Raw genomic sequence first — 19,047 nt, forward strand, 5'->3', positions numbered from 1 at the left:
CCTAGGCCATCAACATGACAACCACCAGGCTTAAGTAGAAACAATTAACTGCCCCAAGACAGGAAAAGCTGGGAGGTTAAATTAACATTTCACACTTAGTGGATCTCAAGGAGGTGGCACATTTTATACACTAAGCGTACTTTCATATGGGAAATGAAAAAAAAAAAAGACCACTGAAAATAATCAAGCAGAGAAATGTGTTCTAATAAAGAAAATCCTAAACCAGCAAAGGAACCCAATAGAATATGACAACACTAAAATATCACTGTGTTCTGAGAAATTTCTTAATTTTTTTATGCATTTCATCTTGGGAGCACCTCTTCTGCATCCTTTCCCTACTTGATGTTCCTACCTTGGTCTGTGTGGCATGTCAAGCAGATAAACCAATTTCAAAAATATTAACTGATCTAGCAAATGGCTGTCAATGTTGATTTAGTGGCCACTGGCACAGATGAAAGATTTTTTTTCTTGGTCTTACCTAGGCAGTATGGACAACACTGGCCTTTTCTCAAAACAGGTCTTTCACAGGATACAGAAGGGCAAGACTCAGAGTAACAGCTAATTACGCTATCCATGCATACACAGCTGGTACAAACGTCAGGCTTCCAGGACTCAGCTGCCAGGAATATATCCCCTTCATCATTTTTGCAGTAACTAGGCACGCTCTCATTATGGGATGAGGAAGGCTGAAGAGGTTCATCTGGAAAAATGAACATATAGGTCAGCAAAGGAGATGCTGGAGGCCACCAACTGTGCAACAGTGTGGGTTGTTACTCAGATTTAGCAAAAATACACGTAGTCACTATGGTCAGGGTGCCACCTTTAAAAAAAAAATGCTCCAAATCAGAAAGTCTTATTCAGGCTGGATCTTGAATTTCAATAGAAAAATAACAAAGATCAAAAAAGACCTGCCACAGCGATTCTGTTATTTGAAATACATAATACACATTCTACTCTTCTTCCTTAGCTTTACAGTCTTGATTTTCTGGGGGTGGTCTCAGGTCTGGGAGTACAATGTGTGAAAGTCAATCAGGAAAATCTGCCTTGCAACTAAGGATGCCATGTCACCTAGCTGTAGCTCATGCATAATGAGGTCATTTCAGGAAAACTTTTACTTTTTACAAAGGATAGATGTGTTGCTACTACTGTTCTTCCTCATTCTTCCTCTCTAGAAAGTATGCAATATCTCCAGCAACAATGAGCAATACCTACAGTTAACAGAACTATTATTTTTCACTTGTTATTCATTTATGGATTCATTACTGGATTGAGATGTGTCTTGTCTTTCGTTTCTCTTCATGAGCTAAACTGGATGCAAAAGCAAAGAGTGTGTGCTGACTGTAGCTATAACATCCTTATCATACCTTCATAGAAAGACTTCAACGGCACTAAGCCACTGAGTCAATGTTGATACACATCTGCCTCCAACCTCGGATAATGGATGTAAAATAAACCTCTATTTGTTTAACACTTGTAGTCACTTTTTTGTCTTACTTACAGCTACATGCAATCCTAATCAATTAATACCCAAACAGATTTTCATAATATCAGACTTTCAAGAAACACCTAACTGTAACTTCCCAAAGTTCAGGCTTCATATTAATGGTTGAAAGATAAGAAATCTAAATCTCACAGAGGGATGTAACCACTTGCAGAGAAACTAGCTGCAAGTCATCTGTGTCTTTTCTGTTTAGAGACTTAGACCAGAGGGTCTCCAGATCATAGAACAACTTGAAATAGAAAAGAGCATCATCAGTAATCCCAGGCATCTCTTTGGATGTTACAGGTTCATTATCAGATTGAGATGTTACTGTCTTCCATTTGAGTTTATGAACTAAAATGCAATTAATAAAATTAATTAATGAAAACTGAAGCCCCAAGCAGAAATCTTTCAGATATGAGAAAAGAAAATTTAAGTAGTAAGGTTCTCACTTGAGAAATGTCACAATCTCTCTGATGAAAGAAAGCACTTTAAGAGTCCAGAAAGAGCCGTAGCAGTCATACTTGGCAAACCCCTGAGAGAGCTACATTTTCTCAATGATATGTTCCTTTCTGAATCAACTGCATGAACTCTATTTTCAGCCAAGAAACTGAAATACCTAAGACAGACATGAAGTTACTGCATGATGCAGAAACTTTAAATGTCACATTCTCCTTCCATCTGCTTTATGAACACACCCTATGGCCAAAAAGTTTGATTTGACAAGAAGAGTCTCTTTGAGGACCAGGGAAGCTGCTTCATTTGAGGACCTTTCTGAGGGTCAGAGGGAGGCCAGCATAACATAATGGAACCAGCCCAAACCCTTCCCTTAAATATAACCATCTCTCCTATTACCAGCCTGGAAGGTAGAAGCACAATGAAAGAACAGTCATTGGTTCTCCTGCTCTCAATGCACCTTGGGTCCTATTTCAGGTAGGGTTTCATAGATCCCATTCATATAATAGGAGAATAAAGACAGTAAAATGGAATTATTTTCTCAATGACCGTTCTGAAGTCATCTCTGCTCACAGATCATTTCTTCTTTAAGAGACTGGCCATTGCTAACTTTTGCTTTGGCTGGAAAAAAGGACAACTCATTCTTTCCCACACCGGGCCCTCCAAATCACAAAGGTACTATGGGTCACATTAGCTTGGCTCTTGCAAGTAATGCCTGATTCTAGCAGGGATAGCAGTAATGAAGCAATGGAATGATGGTGAGAATGAAACCCTAGAATCTAGAGGCTTTTTATTTGGGTCCAGAAATGACCCCAAAGAACATCAGGATTGCAGCAGTGGTGAGTTAAAGCTGGGACGCACAGTGTGTCTGTCGTGTGATCTCCCACCACACCCTGGCTGGAAATGTTCTTGGAATCTTGCCCATTATCTTCTTCCTTTGGGCATTTCTTCCCATTTTTCTGCCTCAGAGACCCTTCTTCTATTTCAGGTTCCAAACATTGCTGCTGTTTACTGGTGACCACTCACTCTTTTTATTTTTCTCTCCCTTTCTCTTGTATGCTACACTTTTCTTCCAACTCCAGAATATAAAGAATGGAAAAAAAACTTAGAAGAAACAAACAAATGCTTATTCTATTGTGGCTCATTTTTACTCTGGGGAAACAGGTGCCTGCAGGGATGCTTCATCTGTTTTCATGAACCCATTTCTGTTCAAGACTTCACTCTAAGCCAGGCCAGAGGAAGGAGGGGGAATGACAAGGCATCTCAGAGATGGGAACACCATGAAGTATTGAGGCTCTTCTTATGTACAGCATATTTCTTCAGACCATTTCAGAATACAAATATCTTAAGATTAAAGATGGTATTTTTCTAGATGTGCAATATGCTGATCAATGCTACTTTTGAAGTTTACTACTATGAAAAAAGTTGATGTTTTAATCTTTTTATTGCTATAATACAGCTATGAATGAAAAGTTCAGAAAGACACATTACAGGGGAGGTGGCTCATTTTAAAATATAGATTATTCTAGTTATACGTTTATTCACAGACAGAAGAGTTACCTTTGGAATACTGACATGCAAAGGAAAACGTCCTAAGGTTTAGGATGAGCAATATCATTGAAGTTTCTCTCTCTAAAAAAAAAAAGCCACCCAGATCTAAATTCATAAATGGGAAGTCAAAGCCACTTGGGAGCTTGCTCAATCTACGGCAGGAGTGCAGGAATGCCCCACTTTGCTTGGCTGGAACCTGTGGGGCTCGGCCCATGCACACCCCATCCAAGAAACCATGCCTTGGCATTCTAAGGAGTCCCATTTCCACAGAGCTCTCCTTCTCTTCCCAGGCCCAACCTCTAGACCAGTCAGGTGTCCCATCAATGAATTTGGGCTAGTGGTCCTCAAGAAGTGCCTTCCCCACTGTCCCTCCCACCGCCAATCCTGTGTTCACTCAGATTCTAGACCACATGGCAACAGGGGCACTTCTACCAGTGCAAGCTCTCTGGGCTATGTGGACTCTTAAATCCTCTTTCTCAAAGCTCACCTCCTCCTTTATCATTATTTACTTAATTGGAACACTGGGCTGTTTGGTTCTTCTTTTGGATTACTGCTCTACAGGATAGGAGTCATTTCTATTTTCATTAAATCTCATAATCCCCATGGCTCAATTCTGACATTGCATAGCTATCTGTAACTGAACAGACATAAGCTCATTGTCAGCAATGACTAGAACACTCCAATGGTTTCTACCAGGAGGTTCTGAACAGTCATGGCTCTTTATTAATAGGAACCTCAATCAGCAGGGTATGGATCTGGGAACATTAGTAATAATGATAAAACTACAGTGGGCATAGGTTAAACACATCCTAAAAACTGAACCCATGTGAACTATTTCTTATGCTAGAAAAGATGTTCATTAATTAAATTTATAAGATTAATAAGGCTGCTCATTACACCATTTGTTCTAAGGTGTAATGCATGGTGATGGTGGCAAATTATGTGCCTATCCCTACATGTTCACCTGATGCAGTTTAGAAAACACCATCAACACAAACCTGTGAAGAACTTAGAAATGGATTCTAAAGAAGCAATTAGATCACCAATGTTAAAAAAAAAAAGTAATAACATATGAGGGTTTAGGTTTGAGTAGAAATGCTTTAAGGATTTAATATTCAGAACGTTAAGCAGCTACTGGTTTAATTTGGCAGGATGGGAAGTTTAAGGAACATCAAAATAAAACCAGTTGTTCTGCCAACTTGGTAATTTTATATATCAAAATAAAATACCTTCTGAAAAAGCCATATATTCTAGTGTTAACTAGAGTACTATTTTAGTTGTTAACTCCAGTAACTTATGTTTAAAGTCCTAAAAATTTTTCATTGGACCATATTTCTTTCATGACCATAAATTAACTTAATATGGTCAGATAAATAAATAATAACACCACTCTATATACATATGCAATGTTAGTCACTTAATACTCTTGGGTCTTAACTAATTCATCATTATAAGTTTGAGGCAGTGGCATTAGACACATTTCAAAGTATCTTCACTACCTTCACATCTTTCAAATAATTTTATTTGCATTATCAATAATTGTTCTTCATGTTTGTTAGAAACAAAAACGACTTCTTGTACTAGTAAAATCTGGAATAATTTGGTGACTACATTTAGTTTTATTGCTAGAGTCTGAGATATAGGGTTAAGGAAGAAAATGTCAGAAAGAAACAATTGCCTTTCTTCTTCAGAGTCAACTCAGGTGCAAGGCATATTGATTGCATAGTATATGGCTGATAGAAAGGAATGAATTTAGGAAGCAGGCTGCATGATAATCCTGCCCAAGTTGTTAAGTTTGGCATGCTCCTAGGTGGGGTGAACCCTGACCTGCAAAATGACAATACCCAATTCTGTGCCCTCCCCGGCCAGTGGTGGGCTAAAGCACCACATTGGTTACCTGTACACTGGGGACAGCAGGAGTCCTGGGTACGTGAGGGGTTCTGGCAGAGCAGCGGTGGGCACACCTCTGTCTCACACAGCACCCGGCCACTGTGACAGGTGCACTGAGTACAGGAATCAATATTCCACGTTTCTCCTTCCACAAAATACTCGCCTCCGGGTGCATGGCAAATGGAAGGAGTGCTGAGCTCTGGTTTCTGCACCACAAAGTCATCTGTGGAATGAAACAAACAAACAAACAAACAAAAAAATCAAACCGTAAGAAGTCATTCATTTTTCCAGCTCTTGAAGAACCTGGTACCATTTGCTTTAAGGCAGACAAAGGAGGAATTGTCTGAAGAGCATCTTGTAATACTTTCATCAAGAGGAGAGTGAAGAAAAGAAGAGAAATATTCCACGCGTGGAAATGGAAGACAATGGTAGAAGTGCCAATCTCAGGAAGTGAGGTGCAAGCAGCTTGAGTCTGTCAATAATCATGAGAGAATTCAATAAGAATTAAATTACAGGGAGGGAACTCCATTTAGGAATCTCTAAGAATGTGCAGTTGTCTAGAATAAAGGTCTCACATTTACTGAATGCTTGCAGCGGTCCAATTATTTCCAAGCTAAACGCTTTACATTTACTCTTTACATGGACCTTGTGAGGTAGGCATTGCCATTCTGTTTTTCAAATGTGGAAACTGTGAGCTCTGAGTATTGAGAGTAGTCAAGGGCCTGGATCCACGCCTATGGTTGTTTGGATAATGGACAGACTTCTAGTTAAACAAAACTTCCAAATGATGTATGCCCTATCCATTTCATTATCTCTGGGATCCTGAGCACTTTTATGCTTGGAAATACGTCCTGCTGTCAACAGGACACACCTAATCTCAGCGGGCCGCCAGCACACTCGGCAGGAATGCTCCTGTGGAATCAACAGTCTGAAAACTCTCACCTGAGACTAAACATTTGTTTGGCGATATCATCGTCCAGAGAGGTAAGTGCCTAGAAGCTGATAACTATGATTTCTTTCTCCAAGGGACCAAAACCCTGGGTGAGATGGTAATGATAGAGAGGGAATTTAATGTAGGAATGTCTGGAGAAGCACTGGGAGTTGCCCTCAAGTTGGGCTGGGGAAATGAAAAGAATGAAGACATTAACCATATTCGTGTAGTCCAAACACAACAAGCACTTCAAGGAGGTGTTGACAGTGTGGAAACAGTCTGGAGAAACAGTCTGGAGACATCACGGCTGGCTCATGCCTGAAGCTCCACAGACCTTGGGCCCCAAGAGAATGACCCTGACTGTGCAGAGATGCTCAGAGCTGCCATCTCCTCTGAGTGCACTGGGGCCCTTATTTTCAAAGCGGTGGTTGGCATGAGAGCTAATGATACTGATGAAATAAAGTGGTGTGGGCCAATTTCCAGTTAAGGAAGTAACTTTCAATATGGCTATCTCTCAAGGGAACTTTGACGCAGGGGAGACAACTCAGAAAACGGACATTAGTTAGTGCTTACAGTCACAAGCAAGTGCACCGAACCTTCTAGTCCATGAACAGCACAGAGGAAGGTAATTAGAAAAAAAGGATGCACTGGGACAAGATGATAAATGTACATTTCCTGTGGTTTATAAAGAAAGAAAAAATTGTTCGAGAGTGTGCCAATAAACTAATGTTGGAAAAAAGCTCCCTTACGACACTCAAAATAGGTTTTGAGAGGACCGACAACTGTCATCCTTTTAAATGTGGACATGGGGCAGGGGGCAGGAGAGAGCTGTGTGTGCCTACAGGTGTTCTATCTTTCTATTCCCTCTTCCTCTATTACATGACTCAAGGCAAAACACAGGAGGGACTGGAGAGATGGGGTGGAAAGGAAAAGAAAGAGGATGAGAAAAGAAAAATAAAAGAGATGCTATCATTTGATGACTATTCCATTGGAAGAGTTTGAATGCTGCTCACTTAATCAAGGAAAAATCAGTGCCCCTGAATGGGGAAGGAGAGTCTTTGAACAAGAACTCACAAGTACAAATGGCTCTAGGGTCTCTAGTAGGAAGATTCTGCAAGTGGCAATCCACTAAAGACAAGACTTTGGAAAAAACATTATTACACATTCATACATGAGAATGTGTTTTTGAACATGTATGTGCAGCATTCACACACCCTCAATAATACATCAATAATTATCTGTATAAGAGTCCTCTATCTCTGTAACAGAGAAACATACTTCTGACTTTACTGACTTTCAGTCTGGGGTCAGTCATCTGTTCTTGGTCATGACTCTGCCTTTCCACTGATCTGACTCTTAGACTTCCTCAGTGAGCATCTGCTTAAGAGAGAGCCAGATGTCGGTCAGTACCCTATGCTTTCACATCTGTAACTAAAATACAGGTCTTAAGGGAACAGATTATTTTTCCTTCCCTAAAGAGTCAATTTAGAATCTTATCTCATTAAATTGCTTATTCACCTTCTGATCTGACAAAGTGGTTTTTTCAGATTTAACTAGTAAAATATGTGAAAAAAGAAAAGTTTTGAAGCAGGGCAAATCTAACCAAACTTGGAGGGAACAAAATAAGCCATTAATTCTGCACTGCAACCTGGTCCTTGACAGGGGTATGGGAGCTGCCTGTCAGGTTGACAGTAATAATTACTGAGGTATACAGAATCTCAAGAGCTGAAGGGACTTTACATGTCCCACACCATGGGATGCAACGCAGGTGCACTCTGGCTAGCACGAGCCACCTTCTCTCCCAGGCTAATCCTGCCTTGCTGCAAAAGGGCCAGACCTCAGGCTCCTGCCTATATACCCTTTGCTTAAAGGGACTCATCCATATGGAGATGCAAGACCAGAGGAAAAATAATCATGACTTCAAAATATGACAATAGACTTGAACTTAAAAAAAAAATCTGATGTGAGAATGGGGAGACCCCTCTTCTCCCTGGCCTTCCAATAAGAGAATTAATATATTTGTGCTTATTTTCCAATTGAAAGACAGCTTAAGTATTCTTCCCCTAACTCACAGTGGCCTGCACAGAGGGAGAAACCATAGATACACAACCATGATGAGTGCTTTAGGAAAAAGGCAGTAGATGAGAAATTATGGTAGTAATTGCTGTTATTGACAACTGTAATTCAGACCCCCATGAATTACAAATTTGTTCTGTTATTTTAGTAACTTACTTTGATTACTGTTGTTATGATTTGAAATGTGTGGTCACTCTAGACTTCTCCATTTGGCAAGAGTGCCACATGTCCATTAATTTGAAAAAGAGCAATAGCCATAGACTTTGGTAATTCTTTTCCTTCTCAGGCTATCACTGGATAAGAGATAAGCTTTTATATAATAAAACTAGCACCAATCCCCTCAAATTAACTAGAGCATTCAGCTTTAATACGCTATTAGTAAAACAGAGAGCTGGATTTAAGTACATAAGCCTACATCCTTTACAAACAAGCAGTTCAAAGATCAATATAATTGAGTAAACCATTCAAAAATAACAACAGTTTCTAGAGCTTTAGAAATTTCTCTGGTTTTTCACTCGTCATTTATAGTACTCAGCCGATTCTGTGGCTGTTGTTTACAAAAGGCACAGAGAGCTAAAAAGTGTCCCAGGGGCCATTCCCGTATTTCCCCCAGAGTCACAGGTACACATGAGGCCCTGCAAGGCAGGAGCCCTCTTCATCTGAAGCACACAAGAGGGCAGCCAGCTGTTACCTGCACATGACGGGCAGCACTGTCCAGGATGAATGGTGGGGTTGCCACAGGCAGGCACCGGGCAGGTGATCAGGGCACACATTTCCCGTCCATTGTGACAGTAGCATTCCCGGCACCCATCATGCCAGCTTTCCTCATTTTTATGATGATGGCCATCCATGGACAGACATGTGCCTGACAGGACAGGTGGCCCGGCGGAAGCAGGGACCTCTGGACAGACAGAAGGCAGCCTGGTGAAGAAGCAGCTACAGCACAGGAGAAGTAGCATGTCGTGTTCTTATATGGGATGAAACCTGGCCACCGACAACTACGTCTACGAAGGACAGTCAAGTGACACGGGAAATGCTCAGGAAAAGAATTTAAGTAAATAGGCTTTTAATTTTGAAAGAAGAAGAAAGAGAAAAGATTACTCATACGTTTCTCTCCTGTTAGCAGGCTAACTTTTACTCCTTTCTCTGATTTTCTGATGGATAAAGTTTCATGTATATTGAATGTATGGAGAATCGTTTCTTTAGAAGCTTCATCCAGTGGGGAATTCCTATTCCTCTTGCAATGAACAGATTCTTGTTCTGTAGAACAACTGAAGCAATTGACTAGAGGTGTGTTTACTCTGACCTCCTCAAAACACCATTAAGGTGATAACTGTCTAACTTTGAAAAACTGCCGAGTAAACTTTAGGGATCTTTTATTGCTTAATCAATGTGTCATGTTAACAACTACCACAAACTGGATGGGCAGCAGGGCGGGGCTGAGAAAAGGGCAGGAATGGCAATCCAGGTGCACGCTCAACAACTTCAGGAGTAGCCTGGTGCAGACTAGTGGAGGTGCTCAGACAAGTGGAGATGCTCAGGATTTGTGCTTTACATACCATTCTGGGCTGGCAAGTGCTTCTCACCCCATGTCAAAATTCTCACGGAAAACTCAGTTTTGAAACATACGAGTAGACCTTCAGTAATACTAACCTCAAGGGCATTGAAATGAAGTTTTTTACTGTTAGTTGTATCAATTCCATTTCTAAACAGAGGGGGACTTTATAGAGGCCAAGATAAATTTTAGCTCTAGGCTCAAGTTCTTAAGACAAGCAAAAGTGAAGAGCTAAGAAGTGATTAATTTGGTCAATGTTCTTATTCATAATGGGCTTCCTTTAAATTCTGTTCTGAGCCCTTTTATTCCATTAAGATGAAAAGAAAAAAGAAGTCCTGTGGGAGGGTCCCACAGAGGGTGACAATTGTGTCAGAGGCGGCAGCAATCACTTAAACCACTCCATTTGTAGGATGTCCTTCTGCTCTTTGTTCTGGTAGCCCTGGCTGCTTTGAGGGGGAAGGGCTATGTGTTCACACTTACCTCTGCACTTGCAGATAAGACAGCCATGATTGTCTTGTTGGAAACCCAAGGGGCAGATTTTACTGCATGGGAGCTCCGGACATTTCCTACAGCGACAGATGTCACAGCCATGCTTATTCTTCCTGGGTAATTAAAATTTTGCCAAAGGTCAGAAAATCAAAGTCTCAAATGATGCCCCACCATTGAGACCAAGGGTCAATGAAGTGATATTGCCATTTATGCAGAGAGACTGAACTCTGCTCTCAAAACTCCTAGGGTGACGTGTAATTAGCTCCCTGTGGCTACGATCACCACCCACCATAGCCCAGGCGCTTATGTGTTTCTGGGACATGCTGGCCAGAATCCCAATGACATGACTGTTGATTTAATTACGAAAAGTGTTGTCAATATAAAAAGATGCATATGTAACTGTATAATATAAAGGTGAGGGATATATCATTGGTCAATGTGGGAGATTAGCATTAGGCACAAAATCTTTCTTTTGTTAGGAATGCAGGATTCCTCACATGATCACATTCCCTGAGAAATTCTAGACACTAGTAAACATTTTAATGAGGTATCTTCTGAAACTTATAGAAGATAGGAACAGAAGACTTAAGGACCTACAGACCAGGAAGGGCTATACAAATGTTGATAAAGAATAAAACCTTTAAGAGGACCTACAATTGAGGTCCAATAATTACTTCATTAAGTCTAGGTAGGAAAGAATGTCCTCCATCCCTGAGCTATGAATGAAATACAGAGGGGTAAAGGAAAAAGTCTGGAGGAACTTTTTTCCCCTTAATAAGCTTATCCATATTCTACGTTACCATAACGTCAATATCAAGTAAATAAGTAGACATTTATAAAAAACATTAGTTTAAGTGGAGATTTTCTGGACAAAACAATTCTTACCAATACTTCATTTTCTCCAAAAAGAGTAATACAAGAAACTCACCCACCCTCCACTTCTTCCTGTTCACAGCTGCAGGACTGAGCACTCCCAGCTTAGCATCTCCTCTACAGGTCTGGCCCTGCCTGACTTCCTGCTCCTCTGAGGGAAAAAACAACTACTCTATTTACCTACATGCCTCATCCCAAGTAACCCTCAGTGGCAGTCAACTGGAACAGAATTTCTTTTCTTTCTCATGAACAAGTAAAGGGGCACTAGAAGATGGTCCTATAAGAAACCTTTGATGAGTGACAATTGTGAGTGACAACTAAAATACATTTTGCTAAGTGAAATAAGTAGTGAACATTAGGGTCTACTCCTTTATTTCAACCTAATGAGAAAAAGTTAAACGAATGACAGATTCATGCCATATATTGTGCAATTTCTGAGATCTGCTATTCATTGTTTGTTCATAACATCCATGAATCCCTCCCTCTTAACTATCAGTGTCTGCTGTATGCACAAGGTGATGGTTCACTCAGCAGGTGAACCAAAGGGCACTGATGGCCATCTTCATCCTAACATTCCCATAGCATATCTGGTCAAGATTTATTTTTAAAAGTTGTTCTTAAAACATATGGTCTAGTTAGTGAAAGAGTCAGTTGTCCATGACAGCCAACTGGGCCCCCCTGAATGAATAAGAAGTGAAATCTATACTGTCTCAAGGACTTACCCTCAGAGATGAAGGCTGAGTTTAAAAGTGGCCTTGATTCTGAACTGTTGTAACATTAGCAAGTGGCTGTAGCTACTATCATGCCAATGATACTTTATTTTACATTAGCAGTTAAGTGATGAAATAACTATACTTTTATTGATATCATATTTTAGAATTAAGAAAATGATGGTTTATGTTTATTTGGAGCATTTTTTAAGAAAAATGTTCCCAACTTAATTATCCAATTAAAATGAGAATGAAGATCTATCCCCACAGATCTCAAAATATCTTTGAGAATTTTCAAAAGGAAGAATAAAAAAGATGAATGAAATAAGATGGACAAAAGATGATGGATCTAAGTTCTATAATTTGATATAACTCTCACCAAACTGGAAAGGCACAAAGATTGAAATGGGAAAAAGCAAAATAAATAAAGATTCTGAAAAGTGATTTGTTGTTTAATGGATCGACTTGTTATAAAAGGCTGGTATAAATTGAAATAATAACATTTTGGTCTATATTAAGGCCAAAGAAACAAATATAAAATATTTATTTCCCCCATGGAATTGTCTATATTTTTGTAAGGGCTGTCTCAATAAATATTTAAAAATACAGGTCATGGACCTCATCTCCAAGGAAACTCATAAAATCTGCCACACAAAGAAACAGTCCAGGGGCTGGGGATGTGGCTTAAGTGGTAGGACGCTCGCCTGGCATGCGTGGGGCGCTGGGTTTGATCCTTAGTACCACATAAAAATAAAATAAAGATGTTGTGTCCACCAAAAACTAAAAAATAAATATTAAAAACATTCTCTCTCTCTTAAAAAAAAAAAAAGAAAGAAAGAAAAAAGAAACAGTCCATAGAACAGCCATGAAAAGCTGTGGCACTAACAGCACTGGGACCACATGACAGTTCCATCCCCGCCCCGTCAAGTAGTGTCCAAAGGACTATCCTACGGGGACGTCTCACTTAGCATACATGGAGAGTGTTTCTGGCACATTTCCACAAAAGAGCAGGAATAAAACTTCATTCTTTTCTTTGGAGACACAATTCTTTGCCTGCTTTCTGAATGACTACAAAATCGGCGGAGGTTATTCTGGACTTGGAACATGACCGACTCCTTCACAAATACACAAAACGGCTAACAGAATGGGTGTGAACATCTCAACACGTTCCACTTAATGGCAGGTTTTCTGAATGAAGGAATACGTACAGGTATCCAAGTGGACAATATTTGTCACACATAATAGGTCTGCACTTCTTGGGCCGTGGGCGGCACTGACAGATCTCGCAGTTGTGGGCATTGGTGAGGAAGCCAAAGGGACACTCCAAGGCGCAGCCTCGTTTAAGGCCTGAGCACAGCTCCTCCCCTGTGAAGACAAATGGATGGCACGTTTCTTCCAAAGGTGAACAGACCAGGATGCATCGTGCTTCAAAACCTTCCCCCAATCCTCCCACTGAACATGGATTCAAATTTCCCAGCTCTACCACAGCATCAGCATCATGAAGAAGTGCAGATTGTGCTACTGAATGGTTATAACGTGACTCTACCCTTTGGTAGCAAGACACAAAATAAAGTGGATTTCTGAAGCCTAATCAGATCTGATTGGTTTGAAATGAAGACTAATGATTGAGTGTATTTTTAAATGGATTTTTTTTTTTTTTTTTACTAGTGGACTGATGGTCATTTATGTTAAAATGAGGAAACTGGAAACTTATGCTCCAAATTTCACTATGTATTTTATTTGTATTGCACATCATTAGAGATGATGAAGGTACTTAAATGCTCACATTATATTTACTCTTGTGGGTGTTAGATGGCTTCACATAATGCTGCATTATTGTAGGTAGCCTAAGGGATTTCTTACCCTTTTATATAAACACATCTCTTACAATATAATGAAAGTGAAATTCTCAGTGCTCTGTTTAGATTTTTTTTTAACCTACATGTTGACACACATACCCATATATTTGGGTATATTTAGTTAGTTAATTAAAAAATATGCTGAAGAAATATTCATATTAATGTATAACAGCTATATGAATGTTTAAACTATCCCCCATTAGCACAATTTAAAGGGATATCAAACTGTCCTGTTTGTCAGTAGTTAAATTATTTTAGAAGGGGGGAGAAGCAATGGTGACCATTAAAAGAAACTACTGAAGATATTAGGTTCACTAAGTCTTTTAAGATGATTTTAAAGGACATTACAGAGCTTAATGAAAAAAATATAAAAAATAAAAAATATTAAGGCAGGAAAAGCATGCTTGATGATATAAATGAAGCAAACTGAGACCTGTCTGAAGTGAAATGTAGAATTTTAAAGAACATCAAATTTAAAAGAAGAAAGCTGACATGGTGATGACTAAAGGTTGGCCATGTCTGTATGTCGTTCTACATGGACTGGTAAGACGGGAAGCAGACGGTTACTGCTGGGATTCTAAAGGAATTTTTATTTTATATGGACATCCTTCAAGCATAGATACTGTAATAACGCACAAGTTCCTAGGAAAACCAGACATCACTGTCTCCTCCACAGGCAAATCTTAGAATCTAACATTAAATCTTAACTACAATTAATAGGCGAAATGGGTCCGTGTTTTACATAAATATTTTATGACAGCGTCTCTTGTGACTCTTAGCTGGCAATACTTGCATAATTTAATTTGTTATCTTTTACAAAGAAAATGTGACTTATGGTATAATTTTCTATTTTGCTGTTATCATAACCTCTTATGACACATATTTAATATAACCTCATGGGTCTGTATCACCCTCCCAAGCAACTGAATATTAATCTATATCCTTAAAAAATAAATTCTAACTGGCTCATCTAAAAATTTGTAAATTACGTGACTTGGAAGGAAGGTCCTTATTTTTCATTTCCCATTATTAAAGGAATGTATGAAACAGTGGAGAAGACTTTCATAACCATGTTGTTTTTTTTTTTTTTAACATAGAGACCTTAAGCTATGAACCCATTTTTTCTATTTTCAGTATTTTTTAAGTCATGACACCAAGTGAATTATGTTGGGAATAGATGAATTAAACACTCCTACAACTTCCCAGAGTCAGCATTCTTGGGGATTAAATTCCTTGAAACTTTCAAGTTTGAGTACATTTGTGTTTTTATTTATTTATTTATTTGGTTCTGTTAAAAGGAAACTTTTCCATAGACCTTGACCTAGAATGCTCTTCACTCACCTTAAAAAAACTATTATATCACTATTAAGTTTAAACAATTTGATAATAACTAAGTTTGTCTTCAACCTATCTCTGCTATCATTTGGAAGTATCCACCAAAGGCTTGGGGACCAGCCCATGTCACTGTTGGGAGGTGGGGCCTATTAGGCAGAAGTTAGGTGACTGGAGGGGTACCCTAGAAGTGTATATTGGGACCCTGGGTCCTTTCTCTCTCTCTCTCACTTAGTGGCTGTCATGAAATAAGTAGCTCCTCCCACCATGTGTTTCTACCATGATATACTCTCTCACCACAAGCTAAGAAACCACTGACTAAAACCTCTAAAACCACAAGCCAAAATAAACCTCTCTTCCTTATAAACTGATTATCTTAGGTGTTTTTGTCACAGTGACACAAAACTGACCAACACTGTCTCTGCTCAGGACATTCATTAGAAAGCAGACTGGCCATGTCACCTCAAGTGAAGTGCCCCAGCCCTTCCCTGATTTGGGATCATTCATCTGTGGGCTCTGGTCTGTATTATCTCAGTTGTGCTTAAAGGGAAATTCTAGGGCAGTGCCCTAATTTCTTTATGTTCACAGTCCAGGACTGTCATGGGATTTAGCATGGAGTGGATGTTTGACAACAAGCTGCTGAATGAATGAATGTATCATTCAACACTTGCTACATGCTCTTCCCCAGCCATGAGAGCTGCCATCCTGACAGGGAAATAACAGCACAAAAAAACTTTACTCTGATAGCACTGAAAGTTTTTCAAAGTAGGAGCATTTGCTCAAGACTTCACAACTGTAAGAAGCGTTCCTCTATCACAAGGGAATACAATGTCATTTGCATGTACATGAGGTATCCTGCACACTGCTTTGCTCTAGTACTTTAAACTCTTGGATACTAGCAATTTCTACAAACCCGTTAACAATTAAGGATGGCTATTATGTTCTTGAGGCTATTAAACAAAGAAATGCAGCATTACAAATGGTAGTCCCAATCTTGTCCTTGACAGTAAGTGTTCGTACATAAATAAATAAAATGAAAAACAAGGAGCCCCCTACCCCCCATATTTGATGCTGTCAACTTCTTGGGATGCTTGACTCAGATATATTTCATCAAAGGTATGCCAGCTTGCTCCTCCCTGTTACCATTGATTTTACATATATGCATCAGTTTCTAGATAAAGCATTATTAATTCCTAAAAATCAAATAGTATTAAGACTTCAAGAGAATTTACCAATAAGCCAGTCAAAACCAAATGATTTAAAGATGTGGACAGTAACATGCCAAAGGATTGATGCTATTTAATCCATAGAGATGTCATTTAATGCACAGAGTTTATAAAGTAAGGTGAAGTGTATTGTGCCTGATAGCAACAGACATTGACAGTTAAAAAATAATGTTATAACAGTTTGTACCAAAATAAATAAATAAATAACCCCCAAAGATAGGGGACTAGTATCTTAGTTACACACTTTTAGTTTTAAATTTTGTTGCTATTGTACTTTCTGAAACATTTTCTACCCTACTTCTCTTTATTGTAAACATATCTTTCCGATACTGAGTCAGGGATAATTCAGTTCTCCATATGCCCCTCATGTATTACTTTGTTTAGCAGTGTTACAAGATGCTATTTTTGCAGATTAAAATAATACACTCAGACAAAAAATTCCTTTGTCATTTAATTTCCACATGTTTCAATAGGGTTTTATTTTAATCCTAACCTGACTGCCTATGATATATTGGATTATGTTGCAACATATTAGTGTATTACCAATAGTACCAATATCAGTCAAAGATAAAGACATTTTTATCTTCTTTGCATCCCATTAGTGCTTAGCCTATACTAGCCACTCAACAAAGGTAGGTAAATCAAAGAGTGAATGATCAAAAAGCAAATCAATATGAAAGGAGAAATATTTATTCATTGTTGGCCTTATTTTAAGAAATGCTGGTGCCAATTGGAACTAGGTCTGATTCCTAAGAGAAAACAAAGTTATAAATGATAATGGCTGTGATATACATGCATACATATATATATATATATATATATATATATATATATATATATATATATATATATATATATATATGACTTTGATGGGATGCAGAAAAATACTGTAAGGGAGAATGGGAGAATTCTGGACAAGATAGAGAATTTGAAAGTTTAATTGGAAACATAAAAAGAAAAGTTGTTGGTGAGTGTCCTAGAGGGCAGGAAGAATTGGAGGCAGGCAGGAATGAGGGAGGAGGGGAATCTGGGGCTTTCCACAAAGGGTCACTTGGGCTGACTCAAAAATGGAAGTTACAGAACAGCTAGTGTGCAGAATCAACTGTCACCACATGCTAGACGATGACACTAACTCTGCATCTGTTCACTTACTTGGTCTTTATGATAGCCCATTAATCACATACTGTCCTCTGTCCTTTACGGATGAGGGCACAGAGGTTGCAGAAGTAAAGCAACTAACTCTGATCCCTCAGATGCAGGTCAGTCTGACGCGAGAGCCTTTGAGGGGAGCCGTGTGTGATCACAAGAATTTGACAACCCAGGACCCAGCAATGTGATCTGACCTGACTCAACTCCAAAAGACGGGGCCTCCAAAGTTGTAAAATAATCAGAATAGCTAATAGGAGTGGGAGAAGGGAGAGCAAAGTGCACATGCTTAGACTTCTGTATGATACAAACTGGCAAGTTCCACCTGGTGTTTATGTTTTCAGGTACAGGGTGGATGGAGTGAGAGGGCAAGACTAACCCAAGTCAAGAATCTCAGGGTGATGAGCTGAACATATGACCAGAATGGTGAACCCTCAGAGGGGGACTTTAGACAGGAATGATGTCCACAGGTGTCCATCATCCTAAAGGTTCTCTGCTCCTCAGCCAGCTGATACCTGCTGAGCACTGTGGGCTAAGCACTGAATATGGCCCTGGCCGAGGCAGTAACTTCCCTACTCTGGTGTGAACAGAAGCTTTCTCCTAGTAGGATTCACTTTTGTAGGTAACAGAAGCAGGCTTCAAATGGTGGCATTTCATTAGTTTCATTTTTTTTTTTTTTTTTTTTGGAGTAGGTCTTGCACATTCATGTCTGTGGCCTTGACACCTAATACAATACGTGGAATATGGCAGGTGGTAAAAGAAGAAAGAAGGGAAGAGAAAAGGAAGAAAGATTAGATATTTCTATAAATAGGCAAAATTTGCAAATAACGAATGGTTAAGTAAAGATTTATGTGTTAAAAAAATAATTCCCCGTACCAAATCCAATGTTTGTATATTTCTTCCTAAAGGTGGACAAAATGCAGGCTTCTGCAGGGTGTACACACAGATTTTGAGAAGTCAGAAAAAGCTAACTCAAAGACAAGGCATAGAAATTCTTCCTAACAGCCTCAATTTGCAAAAGGCCAGTGACACCTTTTGACTTGCTTTAATGACAAATGAGGGAAATCCCTTATTTGGACTGATGGACAAAAGTTCCTCATGACATGCCAAGAATCTTACAGAAGCATGACTAGGCACCCCAAACTTTATAGTAGTAAAACTCAGATGGAGTATTTGGGTGAGGTGATAGGCACATCTGTATTTTTAGATGTTTAAGAGCTTCAGAAAAAATTCATGCACAATCCCATGATTAAAAAAAAAAAAGGATGTGTAACTCAAGAGGCATTACAGGGACTGAAATATAAACATTTCATGACACAATTACCAAATACCTTGGTGATAAAAAGACAAGGTTGACTATTTATGTAAACAAGTGTGGCTGCCAAGGCAATTCTCCAGTGAACTTGGCTTTCCAAAGGGAGGTATAAAAGGCAGATGGGCACATAGCAGAGACTGGCCCTTCCCCGAACAGGA

The 19,047-nt window shown here is 39.2% G+C and overlaps 1 protein-coding gene across 5 annotated transcripts in view; it reads right to left on the bottom strand.

The window, feature by feature from the left end:
* Window positions 1–19,047, bottom strand: part of CRIM1 (cysteine rich transmembrane BMP regulator 1) — a 180,912-nt gene that overhangs the window by 26,113 nt on the left and 135,752 nt on the right. For 3 of the 5 annotated variants that reach the window (XM_081265454.1, XM_081265457.1, XM_081265453.1), the window contains 5 exons: window positions 13,220–13,376; window positions 10,420–10,541; window positions 9,076–9,285; window positions 5,385–5,600; window positions 479–700 (listed from right to left, as the gene is read on the bottom strand). In XM_081265454.1, the coding sequence (XP_081121580.1) occupies window positions 479–700; window positions 5,385–5,600; window positions 9,076–9,285; window positions 10,420–10,541; window positions 13,220–13,376 (927 nt within the window). The remainder of the gene's footprint in view (window positions 1–478; window positions 701–5,384; window positions 5,601–9,075; window positions 9,286–10,419; window positions 10,542–13,219; window positions 13,377–19,047) is intronic. The other 2 variants (XM_081265455.1, XM_081265456.1) reach the window with 2 other exon arrangements.

The sequence above is a fragment of the Spermophilus citellus genome (assembly GCF_964194105.1).
Source record: "Spermophilus citellus genome assembly, chromosome: 13".
NCBI lineage: Eukaryota > Metazoa > Chordata > Mammalia > Rodentia > Sciuridae > Spermophilus > Spermophilus citellus.